The 20521-nt window shown below is 38.9% G+C and overlaps 1 protein-coding gene across 1 annotated transcript in view; it reads left to right on the top strand.

Moving 5' to 3' along the window:
* The first annotated feature begins 2403 nt into the window (after nt 1-2403).
* Nucleotides 2404-20521, top strand: part of LOC101846275 (aspartate--tRNA ligase, cytoplasmic) — a 20004-nt gene continuing 1886 nt past the window's right edge. Inside the window, exons 1-14 of the mRNA XM_005095060.3 lie at nt 2404-2715; nt 8385-8487; nt 9466-9643; nt 10828-10930; nt 11791-11893; nt 13800-13874; nt 14351-14519; nt 15059-15193; nt 16454-16601; nt 17401-17469; nt 18045-18165; nt 19204-19284; nt 19826-19937; nt 20377-20448. Coding sequence (XP_005095117.1) covers nt 2687-2715; nt 8385-8487; nt 9466-9643; nt 10828-10930; nt 11791-11893; nt 13800-13874; nt 14351-14519; nt 15059-15193; nt 16454-16601; nt 17401-17469; nt 18045-18165; nt 19204-19284; nt 19826-19937; nt 20377-20448 — 1498 coding nt within the window. The 5' untranslated portion in view covers nt 2404-2686. The remainder of the gene's footprint in view (nt 2716-8384; nt 8488-9465; nt 9644-10827; nt 10931-11790; nt 11894-13799; nt 13875-14350; nt 14520-15058; nt 15194-16453; nt 16602-17400; nt 17470-18044; nt 18166-19203; nt 19285-19825; nt 19938-20376; nt 20449-20521) is intronic.

Raw genomic sequence — 20521 nt, 5'->3', positions numbered from 1 at the left:
TCTCTCTCTCTCTCTCTCTCTATCTCTCTCTTACTCTCCCCTCTCTTTCTCGTCTTGTTAAGGTTAAGGTATTCGCCTCTCATTCAAAGGTCTCGGGTTCGAATCTTGGTAGCGACGGAACAATATTCTTCTCTTAAACTGTCTTTCGTCTTTCCTTCTCTCTTGCAAAATTCTGTCGTCTGGTTTCGTCTCCACTTTCTTCCTCCACCCCTCACCTCGTTTGCTCCTGACTCTTTCTGCAGCCTTTCTACTGCTACTCATTGGCTCCTTCTTACTCTGTCTTTCAGCCACACCCCTGATCTTCTGGTACTAAAGATTTACACCTAGCGTTCTCGGACATAAGGGCAAAAAATCACGGAGGTCCCGTGACTAAGCTGAGCACGTTAAAGATCCCTTGGTGGTCCAAAATCGATAAGAGTAGGCTTCGGCCGCCACCTGAAGGCTATCTCGCTAATTAGTGAACCAAATTTTTAACGAATTTTGCACAAGCTAACATAGTGAGGAGTCTTAAAATCTGCACTCAAATTTGAAAAAAAAAGTTTCGTTTCAATGGATGCGGTGGCCATATATAGGATTTTGTTGACATGTCTTACGCAATGAATACCGCACTTATTTTTAAAAAATGGAAATTGATTGATTTTTTTTTTTTTGCATGCATGTTAGCAAACATTGAATAAAAAATGTATCAGTTTTTTGGGGGGTTTTTTCCTAAACGAATGAGAACATTTTTAATGAATTTTTTTCCGTAGGTAGATCTAGATCGAATATTTAAGTTTGCGAAAAATTCACACTCCGGACACCACCACCAAAAATCTATTCCATGTATCAAAAATTCAACAGACAAATTTTTAGTATTGCATAATTTTCTCTTCATTCTGTGGACATTCCACGAAGATTGGATGAAAAATGGTGGAGTTATTTTTAAAAAGTATAGAGGTAAATCGTTTTGAGAAAACGGCTGATAAAGAAAAACATAATAATAATATTGAATTTATGAGGAAATGGTGACGACAAACATGCCCGGTATGGGAAGAAATAAAGCTCTTGGGGTTCTAGTTCTAATGCAATGGAATAGTTGTAGGAGAGGCTGATGAAGCTAAAAGTACCCACAACCCAAATTCTATAATGTTTGCCAAATCGGGGGGGGGGGGGGGGGGGGGGTGGGGGGTGGTTTATTTTTTCTTTTTATTTAGCTATCAAATTAATTAGTGACGGGTAAAAAATGAGCAATGGGAAACAACCATTAAAAAGAACAAACAAATCATAGTTCAACCAAGAATTCACTCCCTTGGATAAACTAGCCAGGACTACTTTCGTTCTGCAACTTGCTTGTACTTACACACACTAGATCTACGCCAGTGTCGGTTGTTTTTGTTTTTTTAATGATCAATTTTGGTACAGGTATACCCTATATATCTCCGGAAGTCACAATACATTGAGACTGGGTAGCGTTGAAAGGAAAGGTTTCACTCTGTAAGGTATTTTATTTTTTTCTTCTTTTTACAGTGTAATGCTGTCTCCAATTTTAACATTCTCCGATTATAATGTGACGAAAACGTAACCCATATTAAAGATCGAATTGAGACGTGATCGAAAATATAGAAATGCACCCCCCCCCCCCCCCCCCCCGAGAACTGATAATTTTCCAATACTTTCACCAGAAGGCCTATATTACACAAAACCTGAGCTACTAGAAAATCAACAATAATGTAACCTTGGGTTTTTCATATGTCCCTGAATCAGAAAGAAAGGTTGTACCCCGAGTCAGCCTGTCCTGCATGAGTGGTTGCTTTCCTTGAAGAAAAGCCCCTTGTTGTAAGCTTTAAAATGATCCTTTATTTCCCAGTCAAACATTTCATTTTTTAAATTCAAAGACAACATTTTATTTATATTTATACCAACAGCTAGTTTAACGTTCCATTATAGGCTATACTTGCTCGCAATTGTCAGAGCTATAATGCTAAATTCTACTAGGTTTAAATAGGCCAATTCAATCATCTAAAAAAATTCTAAAAGCATCAAAAGGTTTATGAGACATTATGATTAGCCTATGTCTTAGATGCATACTACTTTTAATTATCAACTCATGATGCAATTAACTTGAAACACCATTGTCGACTTGGACCTATTTTTGTGTACATATCTCGCCTCTACGACAATCTGGCAAGAGTGAAAGGGGCGTTCACAAGTAGTCTATCAACTTTCTTATCAGGGGTCCCTCGATACAAAATTATTTTTCAGCTCATAGTTAAAAATATCCAATTTCATAAATGTCTAGAAAGGAATGTACACTTTTTATTTGATTTTACACTTAAGATAAACAAGAATCATTTGCATTACTGTTTAGTTAAAAAACAACAACAATTCATTCAACAAGCAGCTGTGTGAATTTGAATTAGTGAACGCACACACGTGTAACACTTTGTCTGCTGTGCAGTGCGGAACGCAGCTGTGTCGTCTTGTTTATTTGGTTCAACTTTCTGCAGATCTGCCGACTTCCGACACGGTCTTTGTAACTAAATCCTGCCTGAGTGACGCAAGTATTGCATGAGAAAATCTACAATAAATAGAAGCTTCTCAACTGAAGAAGGAAGTATTCATTTACGTGTTTAGACTTGAGAGCAAGTCATATCTAGATCTATTTCCAGCCATTCTACCAGGACGAAGCCTAGACTCTACTTTGAAAATGAGTGCCCAAGGCGATCAAGTTATCGGGTAAGAATTTGAAATAAAGTTGAAGTAGATTATAGACCTAGAGTCTAGTGTAGATCTAGACTCTAGATCTAAATCTAGATCTAGATCTAGATATCTAGATCTAGATCATCTAGATTAGAAATCTAGATCTAGGGGAGGAGTTCTGCAGAGGGCCGCACTTACCGTGACAAGGTCCAATGTCAATGAGCAAACTATAGATAAGTACAAGGGTTGGTTATGTCATTATAATGCTTATGGTTCGGGGTTAGGGTTAGAGTAGGCTATGCCATTATACCCAGCACAAAAATATCCTCTTTTGTGTGCTTTTGGTCGGCCGGCCGGCCCTCTGCGGGACTCTTTCCAGACTTATTCTTCTAGATCTAGACTATCTAGATCTCTAGATTAGATCTAGATCTAGATCTAGATTCTAGATCCTAATCTAGACTAGATTCAGGAGGACTTCTGTAACGAGCGACCACTATGAGACAGAGCAGAATTGAGGGCTTGGGGTAGCGGTAAGGTTAGGGTTAGGTCTAGACCTCTTCTTTATTGTGTTTGATGGGGTGGTCGCTCGTTACGGAAGTCCTTCCCTAGATTCTAAAGCTCGGCAAAGTCAGTAAAATCAATCATTCATCATAGATCTAGATCTAGAGACATCGGCCTTTGGCGCGACCGTGCCCTGAGCGCGACCAGTTCCCCATTTATTTTTCCTTTTGTGCAACTCGTGTACAATCTGTTTTAATTGAGTTACGTGTCTTGTCTAGTTCCACTTTAGGTCAATCCTTTTCCGAGTACGTCAGTCGTCTGCTAGTGCAGCAGTCAAGTTCGATGTGAAAGGCTTATCAGAAACATTCTTTGAGAAGTTTTCTTTAGTTACTAAACTAGAGTAGCTGGCCCAACCTGTGACCACTTGTCTCTATACTATACCCTCTGTTTTTGATAGATAATTATTTTGTTTTCATCATAATTTGCTAAAGAAAGGATTATACTAACCTTTAAATAGTGTACTAACAACTTTCTTGCACCTTTTATGTCTGTGCGCACATGGTCCCTCCCTGTTCCGTATGCGGTCGCGCTGAGGGCATGCGGTCGTGCCAAGGGCAGAACATTTTTAAGATGTTAAAATGTGAAATCTGCAAATGACGTTTTGGAATGAGTGACGATATCACAGTATAAATCGGAAGTTGACACACTGAAGCGGCCCTGAACATGGATTGCCTGACCTATTTTGCCGACAGAAACTGCTGAGAATCAAAATTATATATGACAAGTGGTCGCGGGTTGGGCCAGGTACTCTAGATCTTAGGTCTAGGCTACAGTGGAGTCCACTTATAAAATGAGTCCTGAAGAAATGAGATAAAAATCTGTTTATTACTTTTAAGACATTATAATAAGGAAGTGTCTCCCGAGACCAGGGAAATTTTCTGCGTGTGCGCATGCTCAAACCCCGAGTCCAACTTCCTTTCCTTTCAATTTTCGACTTCAAGATGGCGGCCTCCATCTCCGTAGGGCAGTATTTCGACTCATTTGATGATTTTATGGCCGTCTTGACGTCGAGGAAAGCCGAAAGCAACGAGCATCTAGTGGTAGGGAAGTCCAGTTTGACAGTGAGGGCTGCAAATTCAAAACTGAAAGGCAACTTTTGTTACAAAGAGGATTTGAAGTACACCCACGTCACCTTCAGGTGTGTCCACGAAGGCAAGTTCTCTTTAGAGACAATAGACCACACCAGACCACGATCATAACAATAGACCACACCAGACCACGATCCTGGTCTCTTTAGAGACAATAGGCCACACCAGACCACGATCCTGGTCTCTTTAGAGACAATAGGCCACACCAGACCACGATCATAACAATAGACCACACCAGACCACGATCCTGGTCTCTTTAGAGACAATAGACCACACCAGACCAGGATCCTGGTCTCTCTAGACTCACAGGCTAGACAGACCAGGATCCTGGTCTCTCTAGACTCACAGGCTAGACAGACCAGGATCCTGGTCTCTCTAGCCTCTTCCTTATAATAAATTCTGAAACCCCGTTTTATTGCCCATAAATCTTTGTAAATAAAAAATACTGCTATAGCCCAATCAGATAAATGCTCGAGTCTGTTATAGTGGAATACTATACTGCTGTGGCTGTGAACAGTGCATAGATCTAAGTCTTGGCCTTTTATAACATGTAAAACCTCGCCAGTTGAGAAACTTGCTGGTGATCAAACGAAACAAAGAATGGGAGAACCTGCATATGCGCCAACAATTAAGGCCGGAGTGAATGAGTGGGGGGGTGTGGCATGCGCAGACAAGCCGTTGTAAAGCAGAACGCATCGTGTGATAGGCCTCCCTAGTTTAGATTATCTGGGCCTACCATGCCTCTCACTGCCGATGCGGGGATAGAGAGGTTACAGTACAGTGCTGTGATGGAAGGAGCGATCGTGTGACGTGCGCAAGCAGACGGAACACATCACAGGGTGTGGTGGGGGTGGGACAACACAGCGGGCAAGTTAGACTAGAGATCATCTTTCCTTCTGATGGCCAACGCCGAACTGTCAACATCGTTAATGTTGAGAAACCTGATTTGATTTTTGATCAAATAAGGCCAAGAGGTCATTTTGGACAAAATCATTGTCAGGGGCGAATAAAAAAAATAAAAATAAACAGACAACAAACTATAGATTAGGCCTACTTCCTTTGAATTTATTACTGGATCCTTTATAATCGAGAATCCTGCTATAACAGACATTTCGTACCAGTCCCCTCCCTCTCGTTATGACAGGATTCCACTGTATGGCTCAAAGCACTACACAACTGTGACAGTGGAAGACACTCAACTAGAAGAAGTGAACTCCGTTACCTACCTTGGAAGTGTCATCGATGGTAAAGGTAAAACTGAGGCAGATGTAAAAGCAAGAACGGCCAAGGCAAGGTCGCCATTCAAGCAATTATCAAAAGTCTGGAAAGCAAGCAACATCTCACTGCTCACCAAGATTCGACTCTTTATTTCCAATGTCAAGTCTGTGCTCCTCTACGGCTGCGAAACTTGGAAGACAACAAAGACAGTGCTGAATAAAGTCCAGACTTTCATCAACAGATGTATGAGGAGTATCCTAAGAATTCAGTGGCAGGATAGAATAAGAAATGAAGAGCTGTGGGAAAGGACAGGACAAAAGGATATAGAAGTAGACTAAGAAGGTGGCATTGGATGGGACACACCTTCAGAAAGCCCTGTGGAAGCATCACAAGACAGTCAGTGCAATAGAACCCACAGGGAGCACAAGGCAGGCGTAGGCCACGGGAAACGTGGAGGAGATGTGTGGAAAGGGACATGAGAGAGATGAAGCTCACTTGGGAACGAGCTAGGAAGGATGGCCCAGAACAGAGATAAATGGAAGGAGCTTGTCATGTGGCTTATACCCTGCCAGGGGTGAAAGGCACTGATGAAGAATGCGCAATAGTTCTTAGAGATCTATCCGAGTGTTGATTGTTTGGTTTTTCTGCTGTGAAATAATTCAGAAATAAGCTGTTAACATCAGACGAGCGTCCATATATATATCAATATTGTTGACATTGCACTAAGCGGAAGCTAGCGTCATAGGACTAAATAACTTAAGCCCACCTAGATATTATAATCTAGTTCCTCCTCCTTCAAGCAGGTGTCAGGCCCGTAGAAGGCACCAACGATTACAAGTCTCAAAGACCATCAAAAACAGATAGGATGCCACATTTGAGCTTCCCAGTACAGGGTTGGGTTGATTTAAATCAGTTGATTTTTTAAATTTAAATCAACTTGATTTTTAAAATAAAAATCAGTGATTTAAATCACTTTTAAAATTTTTTATTTTTATTCAGTTTTTACACATTTCAACATTCAGAATTCCTTTCCTTGGTTTCATAAAACAGATATAAGGTTTAGTAGACTAATATAATCATGCTTAAAAGTCTTCTTTCCCCCCAGTCACTGTAAAATAAAACAGTTCTCAATTTACTTTTTTCCGTAATTGAAAACCAGGGTTGGATTGATTTAAATCAGTTGATTTTTTAAAATTTAAATCAACTTGATTTTAAAAATAGAACTCAGTGATTTAAATCACTTTAAAAAAATGTATTCTGTTTTTACATCTTTAAACATTCAAATTCCTTTCCTTGGTTTTATAAAACAGATATAAGGTTTAGTAGACTAAAATAATCATGCTTAAAAGTCTGCTTCCCCCCTGTCACTGTAAGTAGTAAAATAATACTGTATTCAATTTACTTTTTTTTCATAACTGAAATTAGCATTTTCTTTTTCTTTTTAGAGACAAACACAAGCGCGCGCACACACACACACTGTAATAAAATGCAAGTTTATCTATGCATAATTACCCCCCCCCCCCCTTCCTTTTACACTGACATTTTCTTCATTTTTTTGTTTGCGGCCATAACTCACTGATATAGCAGATAAAGGCTTTCTAAAATTGCAGTTGCTTAAATTAATCATTAGTTAAAATAAAGACAATGCATTTTGCACTAAAAGAACTTACTTTTAGCCTCCAAAAATCCCAAACTGTGTCGACATTTAAAAAAAAAAATTAAAAAAAAAACGATTTAAATTTAAAAAATCTGATTTAAATTTAAAAAATCGATTTTTAAAATTTTTATTTAAAAAATCAAAAAAATCACCAACCCTGTCCCAGTATAGTAATTAATGGTTTTATAAGATTGGCATTCATTACAATAAACGGCAGACTACTTACTTTTACTACAAACTACTGTATACATGCCTTACCCTGATGCAAGTAAAGAGGATTGACATACTTAAAAATGACTTTAAAAAGAGGAAGTAAAACATTTTCAGCTCAAAAACCACTGTCTACTTCTTTGCGGCTACGACTACTACTACATGTACTTTATGATTTGTCCCTTTGAAAATGATTTTTACAGAGCTTATATTATGCCTTCTACATTATAATATTCTTCACAGTTCTCGATAGATTGTTATGCATTCTATGGATCCGCAAAAAGCGCTGCGTGATCCACTGATCTAAAATGCGCAACAATTAATGGATTGTTGCACATGGCATGGATCCACAAAATGCGTTGCGCGATCCACCGATCACTGAAATCGACAGAATGCGCATGCCTGATTAATCTTTTCTAGGGATTTCTTGTGTTCAATAATGTTTTAGATTAGATCAAGAGATTGAGGAAGTAAATCAAGATCTGAATCTTGAATATTTGTTTATTAATTTCTCTAATTGAATTTGAATCTTGCTAATCTCTCCATGCATGGCCATCAGACCCAATCTGATAAGTCTGTCCCCATGACTCTGTGATCAATCCTATGGATCCCTAAAAGTTAATCTTTGCCAACCCTCCTGTAGTTTAGATTTTTACTGCCTGGAAGGTGGACTGTCAGCTTGAAATTTTTTATGTGTGACTGTGATAGAATAACTTTTTATTGAGAAAGGTAATGTTGCAAACCCACATGACTTTTTGTGTTCAGTTTTGTAATTTGTGTTCAGCATTGTTTGCGTGAAAATTCATCAAATTGCAACAGGTGTTAAATTAGTCTTTAAAACTAATCAAATAAATTAAACAAATTGAAATTGTTTTGAAAAACAACTGTTATACAGATCTCTTGTTTCTTGCAAACACAAATTTATATGTGTTTATATTATATATATCTTTTTCTGCTTTTTTTTTTTTCAGGCCTGATGGGAAACCTATTTCCAAGAAGGCTTTGAAAAAGCAACAGAAAGATGCAGAGAAAGCAGCCAAAAAAGCGGAATACAAGAAACAGAATACTCAAGAGGTATGGGAAGAAACAGAAAAGTGTAAAACAAATTATAGCAGGAGGTTATCAGCATGATTAGAATATTATCTAATTGCTTGAAAGTGGGTAGAAGGCAGGACTTCTTGTGTAACGGGAATTTTTTTTGGGTGGTATTTATTTTATGGTGCTCGCGACTCCATAGGTCATTTTACGAGTGTGCGGGGCACATTAAACTTTTTCAGTTTTTAGGAAATTTTGAATTTTGTTCAGGTGGCAGCTGAAGCCTACTCTTATCGATTTTAGACCACCAAGGGATCTTTAAATGCGCAACTTGCACATGATGGGCCCTCCGGGGTTTTTCGCCCTTCGCCGAAAAGACTAGGTGTAGATCTTTCCTACCAGAAAATCAGGTGTCTGGCTGAAAGACAGCAGTAAGATGGAGCGAAGGAGTAGCAGTAGAAAGGCTTGCAGAAAGAGTCAGGAGCCCAGAGGAGGAGGCAAAGGAGGTGAGGGGGTGGGGGCAGAAAGTGGAGACGAAAGCAGACAACAGAACATTGCTAGAGAGCAGGTGAATTTTTAATTTTGTGTTGAAAAGGATTCTGGTATGATGTTATCATTAAACTCTGAGCTCTGCAAATCTGCAAACGCACTTTTTCATGTGAGTACTCAGCTTTGCAGATAACTGAACCTCATGGGCTATAAGTGGGAATTCCTTGATAAAAGTATTTTGAATAGAACGATGAATTCCAAACCATGCATACTGCCCCAGGCACAGAATACTACGGTTTCTTTTATCATTTTATCCACACCACTGCACTGGGTTACAGTTACAAAGATATTCATAACTTTGTCTTTTCTGCATTATAACATCTTTTGACAAAATTGTAGAATTCAGTTGCACTACGAAGTCGGCATGTGTGTTCTCTTGAAACATTAGTTTTAGTGGTTGAAAGGGTTTTTTGACTAATAGGTGTTACTGACATTGTTATTCCCATGGTCTCACTTTCCCCCCCTCAGGGAGCGGAGCAGGAGGTTCAGACAGAGGATCAGTCTGCAGGTCGCTATGGTAACCTGCCTTTGAACCAGTCCCAGGAGAGACTTGATAGGCGCCTGTATAAAGTAAACGAGTTGCAGCCGTCCATCTCTGGTCAGAAGATCTGGGTTAGAGGAAGGTTGCACACTTGTAGGAGCAAAGGTGAGGGCTTTCAGTGCGTCTATTATTAATGAGTGCTCATATTTAAGGCAACCCCTACTTTTTTAATGGTATCCCGGACAGCCTGGAGTCTCTCAGTGTTAACTACAGTCGAAATTGTCTAAGACAGCTACGTGTAGTTGAAGAGAAAAGTGTCTGAGATAGGTGGATGTTTTACACACTGTTATTATTATTCATTATCATGTTTAAAAAACATGCGGCGGGAGGCTATGGAAAGTGGCTGTTTTTACAGGTTATATCTTATACAGGTGGCAGTTACAGCATATTGGACTGGATTTTCACATAGAATAGTCAAATGGTTGAAACTTCAGCATTTTGTATTAACTATTTAAAGGGAATCCTTAGGGTTTCCCCTGTAGTTTGAAAGTATGGTGATAAAATATTATTTTAAAAAGACCCACCCTCTCTTGTTGAGTGCTATTGAGGATGTATTTCCTGTCAGAGCCAGCCTTAGACAGTCTTTGTATATGGCACTGTGTGTGTGTGTATGTATGTCTGTGTTAAAGTGGCCTAGTAGATCAAATGTTTGTCACTGTGAGTGTGAGAGCCCAATATTTGGTTCACTGTGACAACATCGGGCAGAAATAGAAAATGGAAAGATAGGTAAATTTTAGATGTCACGGATGTTTGTACCATAAATTTCTGCATGTTAGCTTGAATTTGCAACCTGGTTTTCCACAACTCACCAGCTTACTCTACAGAGGATTTTTTTTAATAGTAGAGGGTTTTACGGCGCTCGCGTTGGAGTCAACAGAGAAGTCTTTACAGGGAATCAGACTTATTCTGCTCACCTCTCTAGCTTCAACAGCACAAGGTCTGCTTCGACTATCAAGGCACCCTGGAAATAGCAGGTCACAAGAGAGTGACAAATATACAAAAGAAGTAGAGGCAAAAACTACAATAGTAGTATAAGGAAAGAAAAAACAGCAGTTCCCTGTTGTAGATTGGCACAGTTATGAGCGTGACATGAATCAGCCCATTTACAATTCTACTGTGCTTGAACGAGAAATGTCCCCCCTTTGGGAATGACCTAAAGACACTACAGCCAGTGGCACTACCCCGGGGGGCTTACAGAGAATGATTTATGATAAACAAATTATTTTATCATTTTCTAAGGAGTGAATAGTACACATAATCCTACATTTCTTTGTCATTCTCCCCTGCAGGCAAGCAGTGTTTCTTTGTTATCCGGCAGCAGAAATGGACAGTGCAGGTGTTCGCTATGCAGAATGAGAATATCAGCAAACAGATGATCAAGTTTGTGTCCAGGTATGTTCACAAATTATAAGGCTTTGTTTATATCTCACAGAGGAGTAAATTGAGACACTTGTTTAGGTATGTGCATAACAAATTATAAGGCTCAGTTATTTCTCACGAAAGAGTAAATTGGCTTTAATATATTTATGATTTTTATTGAACTTTCCTTGTTTAGGTATGTACGCAAATTATTAGGCTCAGTTTATTTCTCACAGAGGAGTAAATTGGGGTTTTTGATTTATTTGTGATCTTTATTGAAACCTTCCTTGTTTCGACTCTAAATGCAGCATTCTCTATCACAGTTGAGGCTTTCTTTATTTTATCCTATGATACACCCATCTAATATTTTTCAGTGCGTGGTGTGGTTATGAAGCTGTTTCAAAAGTTGGTAGATGGTGTTTAAAACAAAACATGTTTTCACAGACCCTGGCATTTTAAGGGTAACTATTTAAGATAAAAACAGTGTCCTCTCTACTCTTCTTGTGGTAATTTCTGTTAATTATTTTAGCTGTAGCAGGCACTCATTTGCTTATAATTCAAATTCTACGATAAGTCTTATTTTTCTTTTCTCCTTTAGTACAGTTTTTATTTGTCAGATATCTCAGAATGATGTGGTTGAAGAGACATTTAGTCTGCTTTGTCTTGGGGTGTGGGGGGAGGGTTTGGTATAAGCTGCTGCTTTTTTAATTGAAATTTTGCACACACAGCTGAGACATTGCTTATAAAGAAACTTGTTTAGTTAATGAGGCGCTTTATATTTTATATACAGCAGTACTGTCAGATTTGTTTTTTCCCATTTTGCTATTTAAATCATGTTTGTTAATGGTAAACACGCTGGCTGTAACTTCCTGTATGTCGTTCTGTATTTTCAGTGTCAGCGCTGAGTCCATCATTGACGTGGAGGGCACCGTCCAGAAGACTGACCAGAAGATTCAGTCATGTACACAACAGGATGTAGAGCTGAGCCTTTCTCAGGTTAGTTGTTGTTCCACATTTGTCATGTCTCCTCCATGTCTACTGCCTTTTGGATAGTCTCATAGTGTAGAAAAGGCCTTAAAACCCTTACCGTATTTAGTATTTTTATTCTTGAGGATTCTAGAATTTGATAGTGAGGTTTTAGGCAAAGGTTGTTTATTTTGAGAATTTTCCTTCTGTGTGGGTTTTTTTTGGGGGGGGGGGGATATTTTACACGCACAATTATCTGTGGGAGAAAGTGGGTGGTCTGTTGATGCTCGGGTGTGCTTTGCTCCTTCTTTTCTGTCAAACTTCTATCGTTTTTATCTCACCTCCTTCTTTTTTATGTTTGTTATGTTTGTTATTCTCCTTTTACACCTTTAATTTTCAACACTGATATGATCTTATCTTGTTGTTATCCATGGGAGAAAGTTTAATACAGGTTTCTGCACCAATTGTTTTGACCTAGGTAAATTCTTGTGCTATAGGTCTTGATAGCCTCGATTGAATGATAAGCTTGAAATATTGACCTAGGCAGAAGAGTACATACCATGGTCCACTCTTCATCATCTGCCTTTTTCACCTTGATAATTGGTATAGGCCACCAAGAAGGGCCTGTCTCTGTTCTGGGCTATCTTCTGTACCTCCAGTCAACTGTGCCCCATATGTCTGAGATCTGCCTCCAGATTCGGTTCTAAGGTGGATCTCTGCCTTTCTCTTTTTCTCCTCCCCTGGGGATTCCATCTTTGGCCTCGTCTTGTCACATTGTGGACTGGCTTTCGTAGTGTTGGCCCAATCCACCACCACCATCTTCTTCTTTTGATCTCTGTGCCAGTTGGTTGTTGCTTGGTTTTCCTCTATAATGCTACTTTTCTGATGGAGTCAGGTTAAAGGATTTTTATAATCCTCCTCAGAAATCCATTCACTGATTCAGCCTGCCGATAATTTTGACTCCGTACACAAATAAGTGGTGACCGCTTCGGGACCTCACGAGTAGTCTCACAAAAAGTTATTAAAGAAATATCTAAGTTTGAAGAAATCCTATGTGTGGCATATAGAAATGTTCAGAATTTAGAAAAAAATATTCAGTGACACTAGAAAAAAGGGTTGAAATGTAAGTGGTAAGCAAAAAAAAGGAAGGGAGGAAAGTGATGTGAAGAAAGAAAGCAATAGAAAGAGCCGCTTTCTGAGTCGAAACACAGGAGACGGTCAGCCGCTGTAGGTGGCACTGTGGGCTGAATCAGTTAATGAAGGACTATAATTTGTTCACTATGTGCTCTGTAAGTTTCCATGTTTCTGATCCATACAATAATTAACTTTTTTCATTTTTATTGAAAATCCTCACTGCAATTATCCTGATTCTTCCTGACCTCCAGACAGACTCTTGCTGTTGAAATGGTCCTCTTATTGCTCCTCTTTTTGGTGTTTCAGTAGTGACAGATTTGTTTTAAAGTCTAGGGATGCTTGACTTTTTCCCAATCCCCATCCTGGCGGACCAGGTGTCTCTGTTTCGGGAGACACTACCTATTTTGCCACTAAGTCGCTTCTTATGACATGCGAGCTTTACATCAGCCCCAATCTTCTCAAAAGCCGGCGACTGTCTACAGAAAGGCCATTAGTAGACCTCATGTCTTTTCTGTCCCCCTATTGTTTCTTTCTTTCTGCCTTGTTTTTTCATTGCCCTAAATCATAAATGGTTATTATTATGTGATGTGCTTTACCCATGCTCAAACTCCACAACACACTGTACAATTGAAAACTATGATCTCATGTAATTCATTTGATAGTTCAGGTTTTTTTTTTTGCAGAAGCTGTACTTGTTGTAAAACTGTTGATGTTTAAATAAACACAGTATATTGTTGTGATGTTTTAATATATATATATATATATTGATTCACAACCTCACCTCCTTCTTTTCTTTCCGCAGATTTGGGTAGTAAGTGCCTCAGAACCTCGTCTTCCACTTCTCATTGAGGACGCCAGTAGACCAGAAGGGGAAGGGGTGAGTACTTTTTATTATTTGTGGTGTGGTTTGTCAGGTTGGAGCTTATGTCGTTAACAATGAAACTAATGCAGAAAGATTGATGATAAAATACTGTCGTTTCATTGACGGAGAACTACAGAGCTTTCAATTGCGTATTTAGTGGTATATTTTTAGCCTTTGGGGTTTAAATAGAAAACCTTTAAAAATAGTGTTATAAATTTCGAAGATATTTTTTACACAAAATAAGTAAAATACCAACTCAGAATGGCACCAGTAGAAGGATTAGGTCATTTTCTGTCGGAATTAAGTCTTTGGCTTGCGATTTTTTTTTTTCATTGATCCTTCCATGAAAGTATGATCCCAACAAATGGAGCACTCAGTACACTGCAGTATAGAGAGCTGTTTTCATTAGTTCTGTAGTCCTGCCTGGTCGTTTGAAATGTATTCTCTGCTCACGTCCCAGACAGCCACAGTACACATGTCATGTTTTATAGGAGCTGGCTACTGTCAATCAAGACACGAGGCTGGACAACCGTATCCTTGACCTTCGCACAACTACCAGTCAGTCCATCTTCAGGCTGGAAGCCGGCGTGTGTCGACTGTTCCGTGACTACTTAACGGAGAAAGGTTTTGTTGAGATACACACCCCCAAGATTATTTCAGGTGATTGTACACATGATGTTTTATGTCATTACTATCCTCTAGTCTGGAGAGATGCTAGTTTACAGACAGCTTTTGATGCAATTTGACTTAGTCCAGGTTTCGATAATATTAATGCTGAGAAGAAGCTTTACATTCATGACAATCTAGAAATCGCCTAAATGGATTGTAATTGCGGTTGTTCTACTGCTTTGGCATTATGATATTTTTGAGAGTGTATTCTTATTTTGAATTTGTATGCCTCGTGTCCCTCTTTTTATTCTGAGGTTTATAGAAAGTCTCATATTGACTGCTTAGAGTAAGACTCTGCCATCGGCCATTTAGTAGTATTGACTAAAAAAAATTAAATTCTTTTCCAAATTGCTTTAAAATACGCTTAAATGAAAGAGGAGTAAATTTGAAGAACTGGATTTTTAAAAGTTAAAAATCCCTTGATAAATAAATTAGTTGCATGTGTGCACAAGGGAGTTGGCAGTATAAAAATGATCTATCTACATTTATTATTATTGTTATAATTTAAAATGCTTTTTTTCCCCTTCTAGCGGCTTCGGAAGGTGGAGCTAATGTGTTTGAGGTGACCTACTTCAAGACCAAAGCGTACATGGCCCAGTCCCCTCAGCTGTACAAGCAGATGGCTATCTGTGCCGAGTTTGACAAGGTCTTCACCGTCGGAGCAGGTAGCCTCTATTTGTGGTCGGTTGGCGGGTACCTCTGGCGTCTCTCACTTTTTTCCCCCTGATGTTTCTGTCTATATTTTGCCTTTTCCCAGCATTATATATGACAGTTGTTGTGTCAGTGTGCGTATGATCAATGTTTTTGAGTGAAATCCGCACAGAAATGTATTGAGACATGGTAGAATTGTGGGCTCATCAATTTTTAGACATTTGCAGTTATCATCAGTCGTATCATCTTAAAACTTGTAAAATTATCTTGCGTTTAATGAAAAAAAAACATTCATCAATTTGAATAGAAGTAGAAAAGTATGCAATGAAAGGAGATGGGGGTCAGAGATAGAATTAGTGAGAAAATGGCCACCATAGTTTGGTTACTTCTTAAGCTTGAGTGTCCTTGGAATCTGCAAATTTACATTTTTTGTGTCTTTGATCAACTTTTTCAGTAAAATGCGCATAAAAATGTGTTTTTAAGTGGACATGAAAGGTGTTGGTAAAAAAAGATTGATAAATAGTTCAGCAGCAGGAAAAATGTCGGGTTTCTTTAGTTTCAATATTTTGACAAGTGCCTGATTTCACCGTGATGCTAAACAAACGTTTAAAATTTTCAAACGACTTGAAAAATATCAGTTTCTTTTATTTTATTATTTTGAGGAATAGGCTACCTGATTTCACTATGATGACACACAAATGTAATTGTTCTTTCAGTGAAACAGAAAGTCCAAAAGAATAAGAAAGCGGGTGGTTGGCGGGTGCTCTGGTGTGGTTTTGCTCCTTCTTTCCTATCAAACATCTATCGTCTTTATCTCCCCTCCTTCTTTTTTGTGTTTGTTACTCTCTTGTAACACCTCTAATCTTCTGGCACTCATATGACCTTATGCAGTTGCGAGCGCCGTAAAACCTCTACTAAAACTAAAGACTAAGAAATTATAAAGATGACTTCTAAATACTGTCAAACCAGCTGTAACAGCCATCTGTCCAAGACAATCCATTGTTAACTTTTTCCCACTTCTCCCTTGTATTTCTTCTGTATGAAAAAAACACCTTAAAAAGCATCCACCTGTCTAAGACACCACCTTTTCTTGTCGACCTAAGGAAGGCAGCTGTTGTGAACAATTTTGACAGTAGTGGGTAGATGCTCAGTGTACTTTTTGACTAAACTGCAATGTGTGCTTTGGAATGTCCTTTCATGAATTTACTTCTGTTGTTTTATGTGTGTGTGTGTTTGTTTCTTTAATATTGTTATTTGTTTTTCATTGATTTCAGTTTTCAGAGCAGAAGATTCCAACACACACAGGCATCTGACAGAATTTGTGGGTCTTGATTTAGAAATGGCTTTCAACTATCATTACCATGAAGTTTTGGAAGTGATAGGGGAAATGTTTGTCAACATTTTCAAAGGTCTACAACAAAAGTGAGTAACAGTTAGTGATGAGTATTTTCTTTTCTGTTGTGGCTCAATAATATTATGCTGCTGTCATCATAATTCACGTCTCATCGAATTTAAAAAATCTTAGGAATATCCCATTACAGGTTGCCACCATGCCTGTTTCGAACCTATGGTTATGCCCTCCTCTAAAAGTGAGTGGTTGGTGGGTGCTCTGGTGTGGTTTGCTCCTTCTTTCCTATCAAACATCTATCGTCCTGATCTCTCCTTTTTATGCTTGTTACTCTCTTGTAACAATTCTAACTTTTGGCTGTTTTATGACTTTATTGTGTTGCTAGTGCCGTAAAACTCATACTAAACTGCTCGACTGAGTGACCACCCACCTTTATGGAAAGTTCCTGATATATTATGCTTGAAACTATTGTGACTCTTATTGACTTCTGGACCACTGAAGTATTCCTTGGCCAGTCTTAGGTATGTTAAGATGGGAGAAGTATTTGTAGGATTATAATTGCATTTACCTTCCCTTTCACCTGCACCCGTCTCTTAGTCTGGTTGACCGTTGGAGAAACAGTGTTGACTTTGCAACCGGCTTTTTCTACTGCTCTCAGGCCTCAGCTTTAATTTACATTTACATTCAGTTATAAAACTGATTAAATGAAAAGTTGCTGCAATAGCTCTTTGAATTTATGTTGGTGGGAGATTTAATGTTGAGCAGATGTGTAATCTTTTTATGTTTTAAAAAGGTTTTATCACATCTGAGTGTCGTATTTTTGCAGGATTGATTTTTAATCAATATTTGAAAAGAATGTTTTGTTGTCTCCAGTTACGCAGAGGAGATCTCTCTTGTTGGAAAGCAGTTCCCTGCAGAGCCCTTCAAGTTCTTAGAACCAAGGTATTGTGTGCACGTTTTTCTGGCTGCCTCATGAAACATATATATATATATAAGACCCCCCACCCCTGCCTTCAGATTTTTGGCCATTAAGTAAGGGAAATGCAGGCCTTGTTCAAATGATGTCTGTGGTGTTATGGTTAGGCTCTTTTCCTCTGTACATAAAAGACACAAGATTGTCATCCTTGCAAGAAAATATTTCTCTGCTGCTTTTTTGTTGTTCAACTGGAATGTTTCATCTACTTCAAGGTTCGGCCATGACTTACAGGGTCAAAGCCGCATGCCTACTAAATGGGCAGTTGAAGGGTGCCCCAGGTGGGTCCTTCTTTGCAAAGCTATCCCTGTTTTGTTTTTGTCTGTTGTGCTTTTCCCCAGAATTTCATGACTGTTATAGTGTCAATGTGCTTCGTGTGATGAAAGAAAAAAAAGTAATGAAAGGTCTGATTGATTTAAAGTTGTTTAATAATATAAAAGCTCCATAATAGCTGTACAGTGCCCGGAGCTTTTTCGGAATGGAATAAAACACTAATAAAATGTTATCTATTATTATCTGATTGATTTACTGTTGTTGTGGTCAGTTTGGTCCTGAACTACAAGGACGGTGTGGAGATGCTGAAGAAGGCTGGTGTGGAGATGGAGGATGATGAGGATTTGTCCACTCCCAACGAGAAGTTGTTGGGCAGACTGGTCAAGGCAAAGGTACGTTCCCCGATGTCTTTTAAAATGTGCATGGTGCTGTAATGTCATGTGTGAGTGTAGTTGTTTTGTTTTGTTTTATTTGTTTCCAGCAATAATTGTCTCCAGTGTATCTACAAAATACAGTATTTTGAGAGAAGAAAGAACACTGAACACAAATATGTTAATTTCTGTTTATTCATCAACACTGTTGAGGAGAAAAATGGCCTGAATTTGAGATGAGCTGGAGCACAAAACAGGAGAAAGGAGGGGGAGTGGGAATGGGGAAGGGTGCTTAACCACAAAATGTTTTTCAGGAGGTTGAGAAAAATCGACACTTCGCCCTGCTCACAATCTCTTTTCCGGTGTTCAAACTCGGATTGTTGGGGTACCTAGTTAATCTTTTTGGTGTTGAAGTGGCTGAGACTCATAGATTGATACGTTGATAACAAATGCAGCAATCATCATACCGCATAGTAATAAACTACAACTCAGATTATAAATAAAACTTTATTTTAACTACTTCATAAGGGAATCAAACTCACGTATCCTATATGCAGTGGCGAAGATCGTAACCTTTACTCCATGGACACTGGTAAAAAAAAAAACCCGAACTGTTGATATTCTGTTGAGTGAGAGCTATGAACTTTGCTGACTGACTGTTGAGAGGCTGTAGTTGTTTCAGTTGTATGAACATAGTTGAGATTAAGAGCAATACACTGAAAGTCCTGGGTATTTATGATAGGACTGTTTGTATACCCCTGCGTATGTTTTGAGTTTGAGCAAAGTAAAGTAAAACACATCAGCTTGATACCTGGTAATGGTCATTTAGTAATAGGCATAAGACGGTCAGACATATAAAATACGAATAAAGAAGAACCAATGGCACCCTGCAACCACCAGCCAACGGCACTTGAGCTTGAAGAGGACTTTTTCTATTATATTATATGGATGTATAATGTGTGGAAAGCTGAACAGTTATCTTGTGCCAAAGTCTCAGTTGGGAGCAAGATATTTTGAGCTTACTTTTGAGATATTTTTCATTTTGTCTTTTTCTCACAGTATGACACCGACTTCTTCATCCTGGATAAGTTCCCCTTGGCGGTGAGGCCGTTCTACACCATGCCTGACCCCCATGACAATGTGAGTACTTGTTGGCTACTTTTCCTTGAGTCCATCTGATGTTTATTGGGGGGGGGGGGGGGGGGGGGGGAATTTCTTATTAATAATTATAGACATTAATATATTTTGACTTTTTCTTCACGTTTCAGCACTGTATTTTGCTATTAATTACAAATTACTTCAGAATAAAGTTTGTTTCACTTGAGACTTTCCATTTCTCTGTTGTTCATCTGTTAGATCACTTCTTTTCTTGCTGATGCAGGGACAGGAATTTCTTTTTGTAAAGGAATCCTTGTCTCTTCTATTTGGATCCAGAGAGAACACCATTCCACAGAGAGATCTTAAAAATACGTTCAAAAGCTACACCTCTGGTTTATGGGAGGTACAATAGATCTAACATATATGAATAATAAACTCCACAATAAAATGCCCAAGTTGGACGCATACATACCTATTATATATGCTTTTGTGATCCTTAAACTTGCGTCATTTTTAAAAAAGTTGATTGGCATTTGTCTTTGGGGAAATTGTGTCATTTTTCTCCTTGTTACATTTTTGTCAGAAATGGTCCAACTCGTACGACATGTTCATGAGAGGAGAGGAGATCCTGTCGGGCGCTCAGCGAATTCACGACCCAGAGTTCCTGACGAAGAGAGCAAAAGAACATGGAGTTGGTGAGTACAACACAATAGGGCTATATATAGTGCTTAATATTTTCTCCCTTTTGAATAATCTCGAACTAAAATGTGTGGTTGGAAGGTGCCACTGAAAGATCCGCTCCTTCTTATTCGCTCTTCCTCTCTTGTTTCTGTCTGTCTGTCTGTCTTGTGAGTGGTTGGAGGGTAATACTGGGAGATCCTACTTCTTTACTTTCCCTCTGTTGCTTGTCTGTCTGTTTTACTTTTTCCCAGCACCACATGACCATTTTTGTGTTGACATGCTTCTCTTTACTCAAACAAATTAACAAACAATCTGTCTGTCTTTCTCTTTTCCAAGCACAAAATGACGGTCATTGTGTTTCTGCTTCTCTTTATTTCAAACAAACAAACCTTGAGTATGTTATTTTCTTACTGTTTGCTTGGTCTGATGGTGTCTCTTTTTTCTTCTCTCCAGACATTGAGCACATCAAGGGCTACATCGACAGTTTCCGCTATGGAGCCCCGCCTCATGCCGGTGGAGGCATTGGTAAGTGAGGCACCGAATGCTTAGTCTTGTTGACAGGGAGAGCGTTTCCTCATAGTCTTTGCCTAAGGCTGGG

Source organism: Aplysia californica, unplaced genomic scaffold, assembly GCF_000002075.1.
Source record: "Aplysia californica isolate F4 #8 unplaced genomic scaffold, AplCal3.0 scaffold00094, whole genome shotgun sequence".
Taxonomy (NCBI): domain Eukaryota; kingdom Metazoa; phylum Mollusca; class Gastropoda; order Aplysiida; family Aplysiidae; genus Aplysia; species Aplysia californica.
This window is presented reverse-complemented; position numbering and strand designations above follow the sequence as displayed.